Here is a 19,989-nt window from a genome sequence, read left to right as displayed (position 1 = left end):
TTGTATGGACTGTAGATTTAATGTAGAAAAATATTAAAAGTTATCTTACCATTTGTTTTGTTTTGAAATCTTGCCATGAGGGGAATTGTTGTATACTTAACAAAAACAAATAGACAAATAATACTGACGAAGGCGTTTTACTTATTTGTATACACATTTCTGTATATGTTATAGAAATTTGTGTCAGGCTCAGGTTTAAATGACAGAGCAGAAATAGTTCTTTATCTCTTCATCATAAACATTGCTGCTTTACTGATTGACATATCATTAGATGCTTTTAATTAACAAAATACACACTTATGCATACTTATTTTCTAATTACAGCTATTACAACAGCTCCACAAAAAGGACTATCTACAGGAAACAGGTCAGAGATATGTGAAGCCATATTTGGTTCAATGCTGAGTTCCTAGTCACAATTACAGTGATGACGAAGGCATCCGCAACCAACAAGTGCCAGTTATGGTCACACAAGTGTCTTAACTCCTTCAGAGCACATTCCGGAAATCACTGTTGATATTATCATAGAAAAACAGAAATTAGTTGTGCAGGCAAACTCCCCTTCCTGAATAAGGCAGTGAAAGCAAGCAAACCCATTCCTGGAGAAGATGGAGCTCAAGAAGGGTCTACTACCAATGCCAGTTTGTCTCCTTCTGTGTGCATTTCCACAGCAAGCTCACTGTCTAAACCTGGACCTGAACAACTTTACAGTCTACTCGGGACCCCAGGGCAGTTATTTTGGATTCTCTGTGGATTTTTGGCAGTTCAAGAAATCGTGAGTATGACATTTTACCATTAAGAGTATCTCAGAAGAACTGGAGCTGCATGTCCTAATTCTCAAAACTACAAGGCTGCTTTCCTGTAGGTTTTGGACACACCTTTCAATAAGCAGCAGTTTGAGACCTTGAAGTAAAGCCATTCATTGTTTAAGGTCAATCTGTAGCTATCCAGGGGCACCATCCACTCTGCAGTGGATCTGTAGCTAGCTACTGATGCCATGCACAGTACAGTGTGAACCATCACCCACACTGCTGTTTCTCTTTAATTCTTTTGGAGTGATGAATTTAGACATGAGAATGCTGTCTGAAAATGGAACAGGTTATTGGTCTGACCAGGTGTGAGCAGGTTGGTCTAACTGAGTGCCTGAGACAATTTACACAGATGTACAGTAGCTCATCCACCTTTCCTCGCTTCACCCAAGAGTTAGTGTCATTGTTGGAGCTCCGAAGGCCAACACGAGCCAGCCTGGAGTGGCCGAGGGCGGGGCCGTGTTCCTCTGTCCCTGGTCACCGGAGGGAGGGTCATGTCACAGCATGGCCTTTGACAGCACAGGTAAGATAGCTATCAAGCAGAGGAGGCCCATGCGCTAAAAATGGCAGAAGCTAAAATCCTACCCATCAACTGCAATTTTTTCTAAGGCTGCTTCTGATTGCTTTACTTGATTAAGCAGTGCATCGATTAAAGTAAGGATCATCCATCAGCACCAGATTCCTTCCTGCTTAACATGATGGCATCAGTATTGCAACCTTTGCGTGCTTCAAGTGATTATGTAATTATAATAAATAGATCAGAGGTCTTTGTAAGGCATGACCAATCTCTTCAAACCAAATGATTTTACATAACCATAATGTCTGTTTACCAAATTATTTAATATAAGTGTTATGTATGACAATCTTTTTGCTATAACTACAATTCCGTGATGTTAAGTACACTGCTCCCACATTAGGTACATATAATCAGTTAAAAAGGGAATCGGGTACAAATGCGTTATCCTTATGTCAATCAATACACTTGATAGCCATGGAGAACAAAGTTGAGAACAATTAGAATTTAGGGGTAAGCTTTCAACCTTTCAATCTTAAGCTCTAATCATTGACAAGAACCAACCCTACAAGAACTGACAATTTATTTTCAACCCTCAAAAGTCCTGTACAGAACCTACAGCACTAATCTTCTGTTATCAGACCTGATATTAACCAGTTAATGAATGTGCATATTATTTTCAACCTGTTTTGTCTTCCTTTTTAAACTCTGAACTTTGACACCCATCAAAAAGCAGAGTCCGTTTTCTTTTCAAAGGTGACGAGGAGCGCAGCTTCTCAGGCGAGCGTCTACAGTCTTTCAAATCCTACCAGTGGTTTGGGGCGAGCGTGCGATCCGGAGACAGCCACATCCTGGTAAGGATGCCCCCCTCTGGAGAACGATCCCACCACAAGTCACACGCCGCCTGCAGCGTTGTCTCCCCCGTGGCTTATTGTCCTCTGTGTCACTCTGCGTCCCCCCCAGGCATGCGCCCCACTCTTCCACTTCAACAAGATTGACGGGGACAAGGAATCTGGGAACACTCCAATCGGCAACTGCCAGATCCTGGACATGCAGACCGAGAAGCTGACTGACTATGCCCCCTGCAGAGATGTCCTAACTGAAGACATCTACCAGCTCATGAAGTACTGTAAGCACGAGTCCTGCCCCATGCACCCACACCTCCGTCTCAGTCATCTCTGGAGAATGGGTTCAAGGGTACCCTATGCTATTCTGTGCCACCCTCTGTTTGGACTGAAGAGAATGGCATAGTACAGTAAACCAGCTTTAAAACAGTTCCCAGCACTTCAAATTAGTTACCTCAAAACCTTATTTTATAAAACTGGTATGTTTATGGATATAGAAAATAACACAGTTTCACGCTGCATGCACAGATATTTCAAATATTTAACTTACAGAGTTCTTACAGAGTGCGTGTTTCATGTGTGATGCCATACTCTCAGATTTGGCTTTGCTATTCACCTGAATCACTTTAATTTACAGATGGGGACAAGCGATACTGTGAAGCAGGATTCAGCTCAGAAATGACAAAGGTCCTTTTCTTTTAAATATGTTTCTACATATTCTGTCATTAATATTTTATGTGCCACAGTATCCAGTATGAACATTGGATAGGTACAGAACAGCGTTAGGGCTGTGTGAGAAAATACACTAATTATTGTATTGTACTGTAGTTCGACTTCAAAAGTCATAATATTTGAGACTTATGTCAATAGTTTTGACATTTAAAGGTGAAGTAGTGAGTTACTATTGTTCCACATGGCTTGGCTATAGGTCCAGATGTAGGTCAATGCATAGATCAGTATGAGTGAGTCATTTGTTCATTTCATTCATTAAAAAAGACTGCTGTTCCTCCCCAATGTGTCTCCTAACTTGGTTCTCATTTTCTGTGTTTATGAAGGATGGAATGGTCCTGCTTGGTGCTCCGGGTAGTTTCTTCTTTCAAGGTAGATGAGGTTTAAGTTTATTTGTTTTAAGATTACATTTATTAAAATAATACTGTTGAAAGGGCAAGGTTCAAATCATTTTGTTGGCAATGAGATTGACCCGAATGTCTTATCTGTGGAGTCATACAGCTGATTTCCTTGTTGCTTCTGATAAGGTCAATTTGCTGTCATCAGTACTTCGGGGTCTGAATCTATTTACAGGACCTCGTAAGTGGGGGAACATGGGGAGAGAAACTGGGCGGAATGTAAACACTGATCTGGAACTAGATGCTCAAAACACACACTTCTTGCCTTAACCATTTGAATCTAAACATGAAAACTGGTCCTACATCAGCACTTACTGACAACTTCTGCCTGGAACAAACTGAAAAGTCATACCTCTTCTTTGTTAGGATTCTAGAGTGTCACATGCGCCCTCTAGTGTCCTGAAAACTGCATAACAACAGGATTATTTGTTCAGCAGCACACTATTTGAAGTGTGCAGGTGTAATAGTCAAGTTATTTCATATAAAGGACACCGATGAGTTTTTCACAAGTACTTTCCACTATTATACTGTTGTATTAATACAACAGTGTGGTAAAGTTGCCCTATAGGCTGTAATTGTACAAATCTGATAGTACTGTGTCCTCAAACAGACCTTGCTCTCAGCTGAGAACTGTCTCATTGTGGAACTGTACACATCCTGTCCCCGTACTGTCGCTATACTTACTGTATGCACTTTTGTAAGTCGCTTTGGATAAAAGCGTCTGCTAAATAAATAAATGTAAATGTAAATGTAAAGGGTATTTTATAGCAACATGATACATGTTAAGTAAATACCAAAATAACTACCTGAGTTACCTGTAACTGAGATATGAGGTATAGAATATGATTATGAATTATGACTGCATAAATGCTGACCAATGCTCTCTTTCCCACTGCACTGTAGGCCAGGCCATTGTTGCAAATTTAAGCAACATCCTGAAAAGCACTCAGATCCAAAGTGAACCGCTTGATGTACCTGGGATGATTTCTTCCTCAGAGAGTGGTCCTTATGACGTATATCAGGGTAAGAAGCGCCTCTCAATTATAAAGCAGTGAATATAGCTATAGTGTATGTATACTTCAATGTTCTGACCATTTCAATGAGGTCGATCTAGACTGTCATTTTGCAGAGGCACATTTACATAGCATGCTCTTGGTAAGTTCAACGGAACACTCTTTTTCTGGAAATTTGAAATTATGTTTAAGGTCCAGTTGTGTCTACATGACAGTTGCAATGTGAACACCTGGGAATTTCTCATCGAGCTACCCTGACTGTGGTTTAGTGAGAGACAGTGACCAAGGAAGACCACTTATTCTCATGCTTCAAGATACCAGTCTCTTAGTGCAGCCCCTCAGACTGTCTCTGTGTCCTTACATGATCTCTGCTGAGATATCACCACACAAAGGGCACCATATACACTGGTGTATGGTGAGTCCACACTAAAAGGCAAGGCTTTCTGCTAGTCTCCTTTTATTAGTGATGTGTTTCTCCCTCAGGTTACTCCGTGGCCACGGGCGAGTTCACAGGAGACTCCACGCCAGGTGAAAACCGAGCCTCTCTCTGTCTCTAACAAGCCAGCTGGATCAAATCTTTCTATTTTTCTGCAGAAAATACATGAGGGTTTTTTCACATCGCAAAATTGAATTTGGTTCAGGGGACAAATCCTAGGGGTGGCTAGTTACAAAGTCTTTGTCAGCCTCAGAGCCAATGGTCATGGCAGGGATGGCCAGCTTGGTTTAGCTATATAATGCTTCATACCATTTTGCTCAAGTAAAGATCGAATACCTCTGGTGCAGTGTCTGTGTTAAGCTAGCTTTATGTATTTCATTTCAGACTACGTGGTCGGTGTTCCCAATGACCGAAACAAAGCTGGCTCAGTAAGGAATCCCATCAGTGAGGGGTAAAAACAGAATTATGCCTGGTAACATGTAAACAACATGTAATACCAACTTCAAGTTTTGCTCCTCCAGGTCAAAATCTATAATGGGAAATCATTGCAGTTATTAAGAGTATTCCACACATTCTATGGAACTCAGGTAAGAAGACTAATTCTTATATCAACAAAAGGTACTTTTTAGTGTAACATACACATCTAACAGAATAACCAGTGGAATAACCAGTGACAACTTGTTTCTTCATATGGTGTTATCATGTTATCCATAATGCCCTTGTAAGTGCTACATTGTTAAGACAAATTATGTACCTTTGACATTGATGCTACAGTTATTGAGTGGCCATGAATGTTTATGAATGATTATGAATATGTGGTTATTGTTGCTGAACTTTTTAAAATATCAGTATAATCTTGTATAGTTCTTTTGAAGGCATTATGTATGCGATCATAAGATTACACATAGTTTTTACTGTAATATCTTTAGGTTATTTCACTTTCAATCATTTTATGTAAGCGTTTTAGTATGTGCAGTGTTTCCCTTGGCATAAATAATAAACACTGTACTGAAAATTGCAAACAAAAAACAAAACCAGATCATTCCTCAGTACCACTCGGTGCAGTGCAGCAACAACTCTAGGAAGCCCCTGCTGTTGGGAAGCTTTGAAATGGATACACAGTGACACAGTGTTCTCGCTTCATCAGGTGACCGCTTACTTTGGCCACTCCGTTGCGGTGACAGACATCAATAACGACGGGTAAGGCAAGCTCACATCCCCACACAGAGGTTGCCAAAACTATCAGGAATGAAATGCGGAGGTGGTCATGTCATTGAGGAAGTGCAGATGGGCAAAGTACTTATCTACTAAAGTTCTAATTTTGTTAGCAGCAGTAAAGGAGAGACATCTATTAAATTTCTGTCCACAGCAGCAGGGCTGAGTTCTCTAATTTGACACTCACGCTTTACTACAATGCTGACTGTACACTATTGAATATTTACACAAACTATGCTGACTGTACGGCATTGAATATTTACACAAACTGTGGGAAACCAGTTTCGTGGAGGAGCAGGGCTTGGGGCGGGACTCCTGATGTTCCACGTGCCACTGCAGTGATCGTAGAGGTCTCTCGGCACTGTGTTAGGAGTGCAGCACAGTGCATTAGTTCACACCTCACCTGAACGCCCCTGACTGCAGGCGTGACGATGTCCTGATCGGGGCCCCCCTGCACATGGAGCGGCAGTCGAGTCAGCACCTCGTGGAGGTAGGACAGGTGTGCGTGTACCTGCAGAGAGAGCACTCTGCCTTCGCTGCCAAGCCCGACCAGAGGCTGACGGGAGGAGACCCGTACGGCCGGTTCGGCAGTGCTGTCGCTCCGCTGGGTGACCTCGATATGGACGGCTTCAATGGTGAGCCCCCCTCACCCCCTCACGCCCCTGCCCCGCGCACCTGTCTCAGATCTGGGTCCCGCCACTCTCACTGAACCGACATCAGCTCATAGACCAAAACCCTTCCAATGTCTTCCCATGGGCGTATATTTTCACTGGTGATCCAAAATCCTCCCCAAAACCCTTTCAAATGTCACCAGATGTTTGTGCTATTTGAATATCAGATTCTGACATTTGGCGTAAGGTGTGATTCATACATTTACCTAAAGGTGTGCTGGGACGAAGGAGGAATGCCTCACTTCTGTAACTGTTCTTTGTCTTGCCGTTGCCAGATATTGCAGTGGGAGCCCCCTTCTCTGGGGATAACGGCCTTGTTTTCATCTTCGTGGGACAGAGTGACGGGATGGCCCCCCAGTACACCCAGGTCCTCCCAAGCCCTTTCCATCCCCTTGGCAGCCCGGCGGCATTTGGTTTCGCTCTCAGAGGGGGCACTGACATCGATGCCAATGGCTACCCAGGTTAGACTGAGACGAAAACTGTTCACTGGCACTGGGCGAGCCGACATTACAAGAGCCTGATATTAGCTTAATATTACACTGTGTCCACCTGTGAGCATGTTGGGTAGTAGTGTGGTGCAGTGGGAAGGAGCAGGGGTTGCTGGTTCTGTGCTGGTTCAATTCTCGAGTAGAAGCCTGCTGTTAACAAATACTGCCCTACAAAATATCCAGATGGATAACATGTGAAAACTGTAAGTTATTCTGGATCAGAGGATCTGGAAAGAAATGTAACTTGGTGCACCAAAGCCCTGATTTAACTTTAGCTTTTTACATTAAGTGCCTGGTATTTGACTCAGGGACAGATCAATTAATCCTGAATCCGTGCGTGGGTCCACTATCAACCCAGGAATTTTTTTGCCAACTTAGTGTCTAACCAAATACTGATGCTGGGATGAATCTTAATAAGTACATACTGTGAATGGATAAACACAACAGTTATGGCTGATCCTTGCCATTGGGATAGCTAGAGTTGACGAAAGATAATCCATGATTTGCACTGACAACGCATGCTGAGTATCACCGATGGAATTCCTTACTTAGCATGCCTCTACTAGATATCTGTGCAATATAATCACAGAAATGTCACATTTAATAAGACTGAGCCCTCTGCTGTCCTGTTATAATGTATGATTTATAAAAATGTCCACCCAATGACAGACCAGAGGCGCATCTGTGGGCCATTTTCAAAAAGTCCATTATTTCTGTCCCACGACTCCTTTCCAACATGTGGCTTTCCCCTCCCACCAAAGAGGAGAAAGTTTTACCGCCGCATGTCAGACTGCGGGAACTAAAGATGGTGCCACTGGTTAGAGGCCATTACTTGTCAAAGCAGAGACGAGCTGTAAATGGAAGTCCACTCCTGGAAGGTCCCCGCGAGGCCTGAGTGTCTGGTCTCTACACAACATTGCTTTCTAATGTGTGTCACTTCTAGTAGTTTATGTCATCACTTTGCTCTGCCTCCCCCCTCAAGCATGCTAGCACAGTCATTTTTGACTGTCTGCGCCCCGCCCTCCTGGAAAGCTGTTAGTCCTCCCATGATCTTTTCCTGTCTATGTAGTAACACACAGTAGGTCACTGATTATAAAGGGTGACAAGTGTGCACTCTTGTCAGTAACCATTTTGTAACCATTTTGTAACCATTTTGTTTTGGTCTATGAAATAGCAGTTTCTGAGCTTTTGTCATCCTTTGGAGAAGAGACTGAAACATTTGATTAGTTCTTAGCGCTTAAGGATCAGAAATCTCTGAAATTGATACTCAACAGTATTCAGGGATGGCAACAGATTAAGATGTAGGTTCCTATTGGACTATCACAGTCTCATCATTGTCAACACCTGAGATTTATCTGTGCCTTTTTGCCTTATAGATCTTATAGTTGGAGCGTGGGGCGTCAGTCAGATTGCTGTGTACAGGTATGAAGTCCCTAAACAAACTGTTGCAGTTTTCTGTTCAAATATCTTGAAACTAATAAAGTGGCATACCATGATATACTATCTAAAATATGCATAAATGATCGTGATAGTGTTATTTCATCATTTCATTTGATAATAATCATTTAGTTTGACTGTGCAACAAACCCTTTTACAATTATTCTGAAATTGGAAAAGATACAATGTGTGCTATATGTATGACCCATTGGTGTGTGTGTGTGTGTGTGTGTGTGTTTTGTGTGCGTGTGAACAGAGCACAGGCAGTGGTGAGAGCGAAGGCCCAGCTGTCCCTCCATCCTGACTTTCTCAATCCAGATGAGAAACGCTGCCAGCTGCCCAAGACCGGGCAGTCTGTCTCCTGGTACTGGTCATTTATCAGTCCTAAAAATCAGCCTAAAGACACCTGCTGTTGGAGCAGCCTGTACTGACCAAATGTCACTCAAGTAAATGTAATAATTCTTAGTTCTTAAAGTAGATTTATAGGCAATCATTTGGTAATTGTATACAGCGAGTTACAAAGGAAACATGCAACCATCTTCTACCATTTCTCATCACCTGCTCTCACTTTCAGATATCCAGTGCAACATTATATTTTACCTAGGACCCTCAAAACAAAGCATGTACATGTGTTGCATGAAATACAATATGACATAGAATGTTTGTTTTGAAGATTACTGTACCAAATCTTTGGCTAGTTAAATCATTTTCAATTTTCAGTGATTTCCCATGCAAGCAAGAGGCAGATTAAATGAGCGGTGACGTTGTCAATAGCTGAATAGCTACCTTGTCATTACACTGCTTGCTATGTCTTGGTCTTCTGTAGTTTCATTTGCTCTCAATAAGATAGGATAAGATAAGATAGAACTTTATTGATCCCACAGCAGGGAAATTCACTTGTCACAGCAGCAATAAGACAGAGGTAGAAAGGCAAAAGTGGCAATGTGCAATAAAAAGCAAGAAAAAGCAAAGAAATATATATATATATATAAGAAGCCAGAATCAATCAAATAAAATGGTAAATATATGTACATTAAAAGTAAAAAAAATACAGTGCAGAAATGAGCACTGAGTGCAACCTATATATGATCAGTGAAGTAGAAAATTGAGAGCTACACCATAGTATTGGTTTACTGAGTGATGGGGTTTATTGCCCAATGGTATTATTAAACAGTCTGACCGCAGACATAGCATTGTATAGCCAAACTTTAAATGATCAATAAAATGCATCTTACTATGCATTGGGCTTCCTGACTAAACGTTGCATGTTTTACATTGCACTGATATAACCACATACTGTAATTTCACAGTGAAATGTAAATTAATGTTGCTTCCTTTGAGACCTGAAGTATAATGTGCCTCTTCTTTTTCTTCTCAGCTTCATAATCAGCATGTGTGTCAGTGTATCGGGGCACAGCATTCCAGAGGAAATAGGTGAGTCTTATCCAATAAAATTCTGAGTGTCAGCACCCCAACCTGAGCTGCTTGATTTCTCCCTGTCTGTCTGTGTGGGTGTGTCTTTTGTTTTTGTTTTCAGGTCCTTGTGCTTCCCTGTCCCGCCAGCCCCCCGCCCTCCTGTTACTCGGCCACGCCCATCACCTGTGGCCTGTTCTGCACACCTGTGTCTCGTCTCTTCATCATCTCCCTGCTGTTCTTTGCCCAATCATAGCAGTGTTGTTCCTGTTTCTTTCTTGCCTCTTGTTAGTTACCTGTTCTGATCCGTTTTGTTTTCGACTCTACCTGTCCCAGATTTTCACTTTTGCCTGCCATTTTTGATGCTATCTGTTTTTTCCTCTGGATTTTGGCTACCAAATTGGGCTGTTCTTTTCACTATGATTTTTTGCCTGTGTGTTTTGGACCCGTCATCAAAAGATATCTTCTCGAACTGCCTGTATTTTCTGCGCCTGGGTCCTTTCCCTGCAAACCCTAACACTGAGATTAGCATGTTGAATGCTTCACCTACACATGTAGTGAATATTGGGTTGATTTTAGACTATTTTATGAATCCGCTTTGTGTACATTTGTCTTAGGGCTGATATATTTGGATATAACGAGTGATATTCTCATTGTCCGGTTGTCTGTGTAGGTTTGAAATCAACCTTTTTCGTTTACAATTAGTGTTTTTTAGTTAAACGGTTCTGTTGATATAAGTACCTAAATTTAAACTGTCAACAGGAACAGCTTCAACGTGATACCATCTGACACGCATCATTCTCAAAATGTTCAATATAGTAGCTCCTCAAAGCAGCAGTGTGGTTAATATGATATTTCTCTACATTTTCATGGTAGTCCTGGACACAGAGCTCCAGCTGGACAAGATGAAGCAGAAAATGGCCAGAAGGACACTGTTTCTGCAGTCCCAGCAGCCACAGGAGCACTTCTCCCTGACCATTCAGAGGAAAGAAGGAGTGGCCTGCACAAACCGGACCGCCTACCTGCGGGTGAGTCTCCAGTCATTGGGACAGTAGGTCACTTTCATTTATGGCCATTCATGCCGATTATTGATCAGTAGTAGCTCCCAGCTCTCCCATCCGATTGTTTTGTTTGTACCTGGTAAACAATCCAAAACAGTGATGGTTGCGCAGCGTCCCGCAGCAGGAGCTGTGAGGGTTATGCCCTCTAGTGGTCTCCTGGTAAACAGCAACTGACTGAAATATAAATCTCAGTTACCTCTCACAATCAGTTATTGCCTGTTTTGATCCTCTAAAAAACCAACAATTTTACAGTGGTGACAAAGCAGCTACTTAATTCCCATTTTAAATTCCATACCTTGACAGAGGAACAGTTGTGGGTCTTGCTATCTTGGCAATGAACATTGTGTTCATTCCTGGTCCTCTGCTGTAAAAGTGTAAACTGTGAGGTAGTTTAAAGCATGGACTGCATGGACCGCTCATGTTGTTTCAATTCTCTTTTCTCTCTCTCTCCAGCATGAGTCAGAGATCAGAGACAAGCTGAGTCCTATATTCATTGCTCTCAACTACAGTCTGAGTAACTCACCAGAGGCTGTGTTGCATGGACAGAAGTCAGCAGTTGTGCAGGTGATGTCATGGCTCTAACATTTGCCACAGAGAGAATGCCAAGTGTTAGCTTTTAGGTAATGCATCGAAAGGGAATGTAAGACATGCCACAATGTGTGACAGCCGCTTTGCTATTGTAGATGACTTGTTGACATGCTCAAAAGTGAGACAAAAGTCAGTTTAGATAAAAAAGTCTCTTAACATTAGAATTAGTCAAAGAATGAATAGTTCACAATAGTTCTAGTATTGTCCACTATGGGAAGCGTATTGACATTGCGTGAAACTGCATCAGCTGGTGCAGTAAAAAATGTATCATTTTTAAGATGATTTCTTGTTTTTTAAGTACTTTTAAGTGACTTCTTGTTAGAAGTAATGTTAATAGTAACAGTAATAGTTGTGGTAACAGTGGTAGTGGTAGTAGTGGTGGTTTTTAATGCTAGTGGTATTGGTAGCAGTATTGTAGGGGGAATAGTATCAGGTTTCCTCACTTCGTGTCCTTGTTGTGTGCGAGGCTTTTGTGAGTCTTCACATTTCACATTTCTATCTACGTGTTACAGACTCGGATCATCCTGGACTGTGGTGAGGACAACGTCTGCATTCCTGACCTGCATCTGACCGCTGAAGCGTGAGTGTCAAACACCTATACACCCCCTTCACTGTCTATAGACAGCACTGGAAGCTGTGTCCTCATCCCAGGTCAGTTAGTCATGACATGTCGTTTGACAGTAGAGGAAACTGTAGTAGAGTGGAGAAAGAGCTGGGGGGTGGGATTGGCTGTTTCCACAGGGTGCCAGTAAGGACACAAAAGGAGATGGAGTTTCAGTGCTGAATACTTTACTGAAGGAGCGGTACGCACGGTGTGTGTGTGTGTGTGTGTGTGTGTGTGTGTGTGTGTGTGTGTGTGTGTGTATGTTTGTGTGGGATTCCATCAGTAACTCATTCAAAGAAGTGTCACTCGCCACTTCATTCTTTCACTTCAAGAAAAATGTTAACAGTCTTGTACAATATGTTCTGATAGGCTGATAGCATGAGTGCATTCTGTCAGCATGAGATCTTCTGCATAGAAACACTATGAGCAAATGACCTATGCCAATCTATAATATTCCATTACAGGAACATTATAAACCACATATCACTGTGATTTTGTGTCCCTAATCCTTCATCATTCACAAATAGCCCTGAGACATATTTAATAAAAACACATCAACTGATGGATACTCCTTGACCCACATGTCTTACTTCTACCTGTCACCAGCTGTCCACTTCAGAGTGTCTTGTCTGTGGAGAGTCAGGTCCTGCCCCCAGTAAAATGGTAGACTTGAGACCCCAGTCTTGACCTCTTGTGACCTCTCCTTCAGGGGGACAGACCGCCTTCTGATTGGGGACGAGAACCCCGTGCTTCTGCTTATTGGGGCAGAGAACAAGGGGGAGGGGGCCTATGAGACGGAGCTGCAGATCCACACGCCTGCCCACTCGCACTACCAGGGTGTGCTGAGTGACAGAGAGGTGAGGGCCAGTCCTGTTCATGGCTTTCCTTTTTCCATCCATACCCCTCCCTATTGCAATACATAAAATAAACTACAGCAGCAAAACTGTAAACACCAACATCCACAAGCCGTAATTTAACCATATTTTTCAATGGAAATACCCGGATATAATGGCTCTTCTGGAATTTCACCAGATTTTGACTTAGAAATATGTCAATAAAACAGTTCAGCAAAGACTGCATTCGATCTCTGCTGCAGGGCTTTAGCCGGCTGGTGTGTGCACAGAAGAAAGAGAACGGGACAGTGATCGTGGTTTGCAATTTGGGAAACCCCATGAAACAAGGCCAACAGGTAACCGCTGGGCTGGGGACAGTCAAGGTCGCCACTCAGATTGTGGAGATACCTTAGCTGTAGACATTATGTATGGCTGATCAATCTGACTTGGAACTGTCTACTGAAGTTGGGTGTCCGTGGACAGTTTTATGATCGGTAGTGATTTTTCATGATGGCTATATGTGCTGTCAAGAGGCTATTAATTCACCCTATAACACATTTACATCACCGACATCCTTGCACACACTCTTGGACATTATATGAAGCAAATCAGGTTGATCTAGGGCAAAAGAGTAGCACCCATCTTGGGTTTGACCCTGCAACCTTGTGGTTGTAAGTCAAGTTACCCAACAATAACCCTCCCTATGTTTCTACGCCTTTGTACAGCTGATGTTACCACTCCTTATTTTATTCTCCAGCTCAAAGCAGGTCTGTACTTCAATGTGGGCAACCTGGAAGAGGTGGAAAGCCATGTGTCCTTCCAAATGCAGATCAGAAGGCAAGAATACTTGCATACATATGTCTTCACACCAGTACAGTAGATGACCCACACTAATGTTAGAAAGCTGCATTTTATTTTGGCTCAAACAACACATCTAACCATATTACATTGTCATGACCTGGATGGTTGATTCCATGAATCTGAATCTCTGAATTTCTTTACGTTAGCAAGAACAGCAAAAATCCAGACAGCAACATCGTGAATCTGAGAATCAACGTCAGCGCAGTGGCCAGTCTGAAAATGAGAGGGTGAGGTCGCACATTCCAATTTGTCTTTGAATGCTGTGGGAAAATGCCATAGATGTGGCAGGTCAGATGCTGAATGCGACCAAAAGGCAGCCTTCAGTTGTGCTGAAATGTATAATCTGTGAGTCTTTTTCTACCATGGAAGGCATTGAAGTGGGCTACTGTCACAGAGGAGCAATGAGTGATGCACAGTAAGGGTTTGTGAGGCCTTTTTAGGCTTGCACTCCCTGAAAAAGACAGGCCCTCAGGGAGAGGGGATGTGTTCTGAATGACAGCGCTGTTAGGTCACAGACTTGTCGCCCCTGTTACCCATGTTCCGACACCACAGGGGCTCCTCCCCCCTTGAGTGCGTTCTTCCAATCGCGCAGTGGGAGCCAAAGTCGGAGCCCGCAACCCTGGAGGAGATTGGCCCCCTCGTCGAGCATGTCTATGAGGTGCGTTCTCCTCTGCTTAAGATGTTTCACGAGTGTGCGATTCTTATGCTGTGGGTGTTATTCACTCTTTAACAGGTCATCTGAGACAGTGAAAATATGGAAGCATGTTTGTCTGGATATTTGCTTGGTGTGTGCTGCCTGGGTTGACATACTTAATGCCGTCCCAGAGGATCGTTATCAAATACTCTTCATTATCTCCAAAAGCGTGGCAGACCAGATTACTTGGCAAATAATGAATATGATGTAAAACTACAGAATATTTTTCAGAAAACAGCCATTGGTGTCTTTTAATATGCTGGACTCCAGTAACAACCTCGTCAAAATTAGTTTCAGGATCGTTAAATGAGAGAGACTTGAATTAGTAGCTATATACAAAACACAGATTAAATATAATTACCATAAGGGTACTAATAAAAATAATTCATGTACAAAGAGAAACAGCAAGAAATAAGGGAAGGTTAGAGAGTGTCAGTTTTTTTTTCCTTATTTGTGAAACTGTGTGTTAGATAGTAGGACTGTTTGGAATGTATCTTTACAGAGAAAAGCGTTTGTAAAATATTCCTCAAATATATTAATTAAATGTCTTCTTCCCTTCCAGCTGCAGAATCTGGGCCCTGGAACAGTCAGGGCTCAAGTGGAGGTAGTTTTCCCCTCCCGCCAGCAGGGGGAGTTCCTGCTCTATGTGTTCGCTAATGCCTCAGAGGAGTACCTCACCTGCCACACCAGCTCCCCCTACATTGACCTTTACAAGGCAAGGAAAACCAGCCAATTGGAAAATGAAGCTCTTGCAATGTTTCCACAGCACTGTCATGATAAAAACACTAGTGAATATGCCACAGTAACACTGAGGGATCAGCATAGCGTGGAGCAGAGGATAGCCTGTAACTATTGCTAAATTCTATGCTATGCTCCACAGCAAAGCTGGACAACTGCAGGGCTTTTAGAGACATTAGTTCCCTAAATTAAATACTTAATTGAATGTTTTGGCGATTGCCTCCATTTATAGGTCTGTATTATTGGCCTGTTGAATGAAGGTGCCTCATAGAACATTAACGTCATCTCGACTCAGTGCATTTCTCATTTTTATTTTAAAAGTGACATTATTACATAATTGATTAAGCCATCTTCATTTATAGGTCTGTATTATTAGCCTGCCTTGCTACAGACACTGAAGGTGCCTCATAGAACATTAAGACCTCACTTCAGTTCATTTTTCACTTTTATTTGGAAAATGACATTATTACATAATTGATTGTTAAGCCATCTTCATTTATGGGTCTTCATGATTGGCCTGCTGCGCTACAGCCACTGAAGGTGCCCCACAGAACATTAATGTCATCTCAGTTCAGTGCATTTTTCATTTTTATTCTGAACATGTCATTATTACACCTTCTGAATGCTAGTTTATCCTTTGCTGTGAGGTATATTTAGAGTTGTGACATGGTTTGTCCTTTTTCTGATAAATAAAAACCTGCTGGTCATTTCAAGATGACGTCAACAACCGTAAGTACATTTCTCTGCGCTCATTGTATAGAGACGTGTGTTCAGTGGATCGCAGTGCAAAGCAAATTGATTGTCAGTTTTCCTCCCCTAGCTGGTGAAACCTGTCGACATGTCCAACGCAAGCGTCTACACCGTGCACCGGATCAACAAGCGAGATGCAGAGCTGGAGCCTCAGCGCAAAGAGACCATCCATGTGGTAAGGATGCTTACAGAACATTCAGCAAGATAACATTTACAGACACTCTTATCTGGAGTAGCTTACAAAGCATTACGTTACATTACATTATTGGCATTTAGCAGACGCTCTTATCCAGAGCAACTTACATAGGTTACAATTTTTAACATGTTACCCGTTTATACAGGATGTTTACTAAGGAAATTCTGGGTTAAGTGTCTTGCCCAAAGGTGTAACAGCAGTGCCCCACTGGAAAATCAAACCAGCAACCTTTCAATTACAAGTCCTGCTCCTTACCACTATGTTACAAAGCCAAGGCACAAAAACACATGTAATGAGGCCACATGAACAACAGTACATACAGAATGCAACAGACCACAGATGAGCATGTGTCAGCCCCGGCACACAATTGTATGTTTTCACTGATAATCGGTGAAAACACACATTAAGGTACTTCTCTTTTCGAGCTGGATGCTGGGACAGTAGTGTGGAACTTTTCTTTCTACTGTCAAGTCTATGAAACATCTGTACTGAAACAATCTCCATTAAGATTTCCAGACATTTGAGACGTGATGCATTCTTTTCATTTTTATTTGATTCAAGGTCAAAAGTTGCTCCAGGACTGAGAATACCACCTTGAATATAATTACTGTGGCATTGATGTCAGGATGACAAGTGAGATGTAGTGTCAAAAATGTGCCACAAGGGGGAGACACAATCCTGCTGCTGCAGGAGCATGTCCCTTAAACCCAGTCAAGGTTGATGCAGCACGGCACTGTGAAGTGACTGCATTTTGTCAATGGGGTCCTTCTCCTGACAGAACTGCTCCAGTGAGGCCACTTGTGTGAGGTTTGTCTGCGAGGCCCCGAGGCTAGAGAGGGGATGGAGTGCGGTAGTGAAGGTGATGTCCAGACTGTGGGTTCACACCTTCCTGGAGGTGAGAGAGGGTTTACTGTACCACTAGGGGAGCTCCAGTCACCCTGTCTAACTGGTCTCATGGGGCAAACTCTTATTCTATTTGCTTAGCAGACACCCTTATCCGGGGGAACCTATGGAGCTTGCATATTTTCTGTTTATAATGCCGGACATTTATTGAAGCAATGTAGCTTAAGTACCCCACTCAAGGGTACAGTAGCAGTGGCTTAGCAGGAAGTTACACCAGCAACCTCTGAGTTATGAGCTCTGCTGCCCACCACTCTACCAAATTATTGCCAGTTGAGGAGAGTGTTGTTCTGAGGCTCTTCATCTCTCACAATACAAGCGACACAGTTCTCTTCTCATCTTCTTTCGTCTCCCTCTCGCTCCGCTAGAGACCCTATGAAAATCATGTGCTGCACTCTACAGCATCTTACCAAGTGCTGAGCATGCTCTCCAAGATCCAACCAGCAGTGCTTCCCAGTGGAGAAGCAAAGGTGAGGCAGGGTGGAGTTAACCCTGATATATCTGTTATAATGGTAATAAAATGTGGAAATACAGATTCATACCTTTTGGTTGGAGCGTAAAGGGCACAATAGACTGTTCCAGAGACATCTCACTTCGCTGAATATGAGCAAGTGAGTAGAGTAGAGGCATTGCTAATGAAATGGCTAATTTAAGAGTGGAGTGTTGACGTGATCTGTGCTACATGATGCTGTGGCAGACCAACACCAGCGTTGTGTGGAGGCGTCCAGATGGGGAGAAGGAGGTGCCAGTGTGGTGGATAGTGGTGGCTATCATCGCAGGCCTCTTCCTGCTGACACTGCTCATCTTCATCTTCTGGAAGGTACTGTACTAATCCTGTCTGACCAGCAGGTGGCGCTGCCTTGCACCTCACTTAGTGTCTGATGCTAAGTGGGAAAATCCTGGCATCCAAACTATTTTGTTTGTTCTGCCCCAGTGTTGATATTTGTAACCCCTCGTCACATTTTCTAATTTCACCATCATGCACATTATGCCTCTGTTATACATTGCAACTACATGTTGAAGGCATGTTTGGAAAAGTAGTTGTTGATATGTAAATGTTATGAATTAGGAAACAGGCTGTGCAAAGAACTGACTCTATGTTCCAAGTTTCCCATCCCATTCGTGAAAACATTCAGCTACTTATTTATGTGTGTTTGACACCCTTGGCTTTCAGGTTGGATTTTTCAAGCGCACTCGCCCACCAAGTGATGAGGATGATGATACCGAGGAGCTCAGGCCGGCTCAATCGGACTGCACAGATATGAATCCTAGTGCTGCAAACTGAAAACTGAGACACTTAGCTAGCTTCCTACTTCAGATATGTGCACAATAAATGGTCTCCAGAGCCAGATTAAATAGCAACAGTTCACACTTCCCTGTAATTAGACTAATTCATTAAGCAGTATAGCTAAATGTCTGATTTAAGCATCTGTGAAAATGAGAAATAAATGGCCTTTTTACCCCACAGTCAACTGTTAGAACCTATAAGATTCTATAAGGTTATGAAAAAATCCCATTGTTCATTTCTTTTCTGCCCTGAACAGAATTTTTCTTTTCTGCCCTGAATCAATTCACTGACTGGCAAAGACACCACCTGAGATTAAAATGAGGATTTCATTTATTGCAACTAGAATGTGGGTTTATGTAACAGGACAATTAAAACTATGTATATGTTACATTTAGGAAATAGTTTAATTATTATGTATATGCTGTTTAGACAGCTTATTTTTCTGTTAACTTATGTCTTGTCTAAATTGTTTCAGGTGGGGTCACGTGATTGAACAGTGGTTGATTAATTTGACAGAAGGTTTGCCTTCAATATAAGGGAAACAATTTTGTGAATGTGAATGTATGTGAATGATTTCAATGCTGTTGGCCATTTAGTACAGATAACCATAATAACAATGTATGCATTATTTAATTGACTGTCTCTTAAGGGTTATTCCTTCAAGAGTATTTTTGATTATTTTAATTGTTTCACTGTTGAGTCTTAAGTCAAATTATTTTCTCAAAAATGTGTGTGAAATTTTGTGATCAATATCAGCAGCTGATAAGAGATATGGATTGTTTTGTTTTTTTGCAAAAAAAAAAAAAAAAAATATATATATATATATATATATATATATATATATATATATATATATATATATATACAGTTTGGTTGTGAAATTAAGTGTCTTCTGACTATATGACGCTCATCTCAAATTTTCAAAAGATGACATACTACACAGGTATGTTTTGAAAAGATCATTTAAAAAATGGCTGATTGTCACCCACAGTCCCTCATTGGGTGGAAACTGGAGTTCCTTTACATTGAGTAGTCTCTTTGCTTGCAGAAAGAATATCTGTTTGTTTGTTAGCATTCACAATGATCCCTGAAGTCGTCCTGTCCCTAAATATGCACACAGCCAATGTCCTGTCTCCATATGGAGACTTTGTGGAGCTGTGGTCTATTGATGTGATGGTCTATAGTCTATTGAAGTACATTAATACATCATAAAAGAAATGTTTTAAAAAGTGTTATATTCATCAACCTGCGACGCACATACAGATAATTATTTGTGATTGTGTTGATAGTAATATGCAGAAAACAATTAAATTTACTTTGGACCTGTATTTACTAAAATATATGGGGAAAATATACAAAAAATATGACGATATTGAATTCATAATGGACGGCTACAAGATTAGCATATGATACCTAATTATTTTAGGTATTATAACATCTAATTACCTCCATTTATACCTGTACAAAAACGCATGAAACGTAACCATGCATGGTACATGTATGTTGCT

The 19,989-nt window shown here is 41.8% G+C and overlaps 1 protein-coding gene across 2 annotated transcripts; it reads left to right on the top strand.

Moving 5' to 3' along the window:
- Positions 1 to 615: 615 nt before the first annotated feature.
- itga2b (integrin, alpha 2b) lies at positions 616 to 19,066 on the top strand. Of its 2 annotated transcripts, XM_036552107.1 has the most exons (30): positions 616 to 775; positions 1,202 to 1,332; positions 2,080 to 2,177; positions 2,287 to 2,452; positions 2,806 to 2,855; positions 3,224 to 3,269; positions 4,199 to 4,318; positions 4,792 to 4,836; positions 5,129 to 5,172; positions 5,266 to 5,331; positions 5,892 to 5,944; positions 6,383 to 6,594; positions 6,906 to 7,091; positions 8,495 to 8,540; positions 8,812 to 8,919; positions 9,934 to 9,989; positions 10,845 to 10,996; positions 11,483 to 11,593; positions 12,130 to 12,197; positions 12,931 to 13,078; positions 13,318 to 13,410; positions 13,812 to 13,891; positions 14,062 to 14,142; positions 14,468 to 14,573; positions 15,172 to 15,324; positions 16,168 to 16,272; positions 17,072 to 17,188; positions 17,562 to 17,663; positions 17,891 to 18,013; positions 18,368 to 19,066. In XM_036552107.1, exons 1-30 carry the CDS (start codon positions 636 to 638, stop codon positions 18,476 to 18,478), a joined length of 3,117 nt encoding a protein of 1,038 aa, XP_036408000.1. In that variant the 5' UTR covers positions 616 to 635; the 3' UTR covers positions 18,479 to 19,066. The 2 variants fall into 2 exon arrangements, with proteins under 2 accessions (XP_036408000.1, XP_036408001.1); XM_036552108.1 differs by lacking the exon at positions 17,072 to 17,188.
- Positions 19,067 to 19,989: the final 923 nt, after the last annotated feature.

The sequence above is a fragment of the Megalops cyprinoides genome, chromosome 19 (genome assembly GCF_013368585.1).
Source record: "Megalops cyprinoides isolate fMegCyp1 chromosome 19, fMegCyp1.pri, whole genome shotgun sequence".
NCBI classification, from domain to species: domain Eukaryota; kingdom Metazoa; phylum Chordata; class Actinopteri; order Elopiformes; family Megalopidae; genus Megalops; species Megalops cyprinoides.
This window is presented reverse-complemented; position numbering and strand designations above follow the sequence as displayed.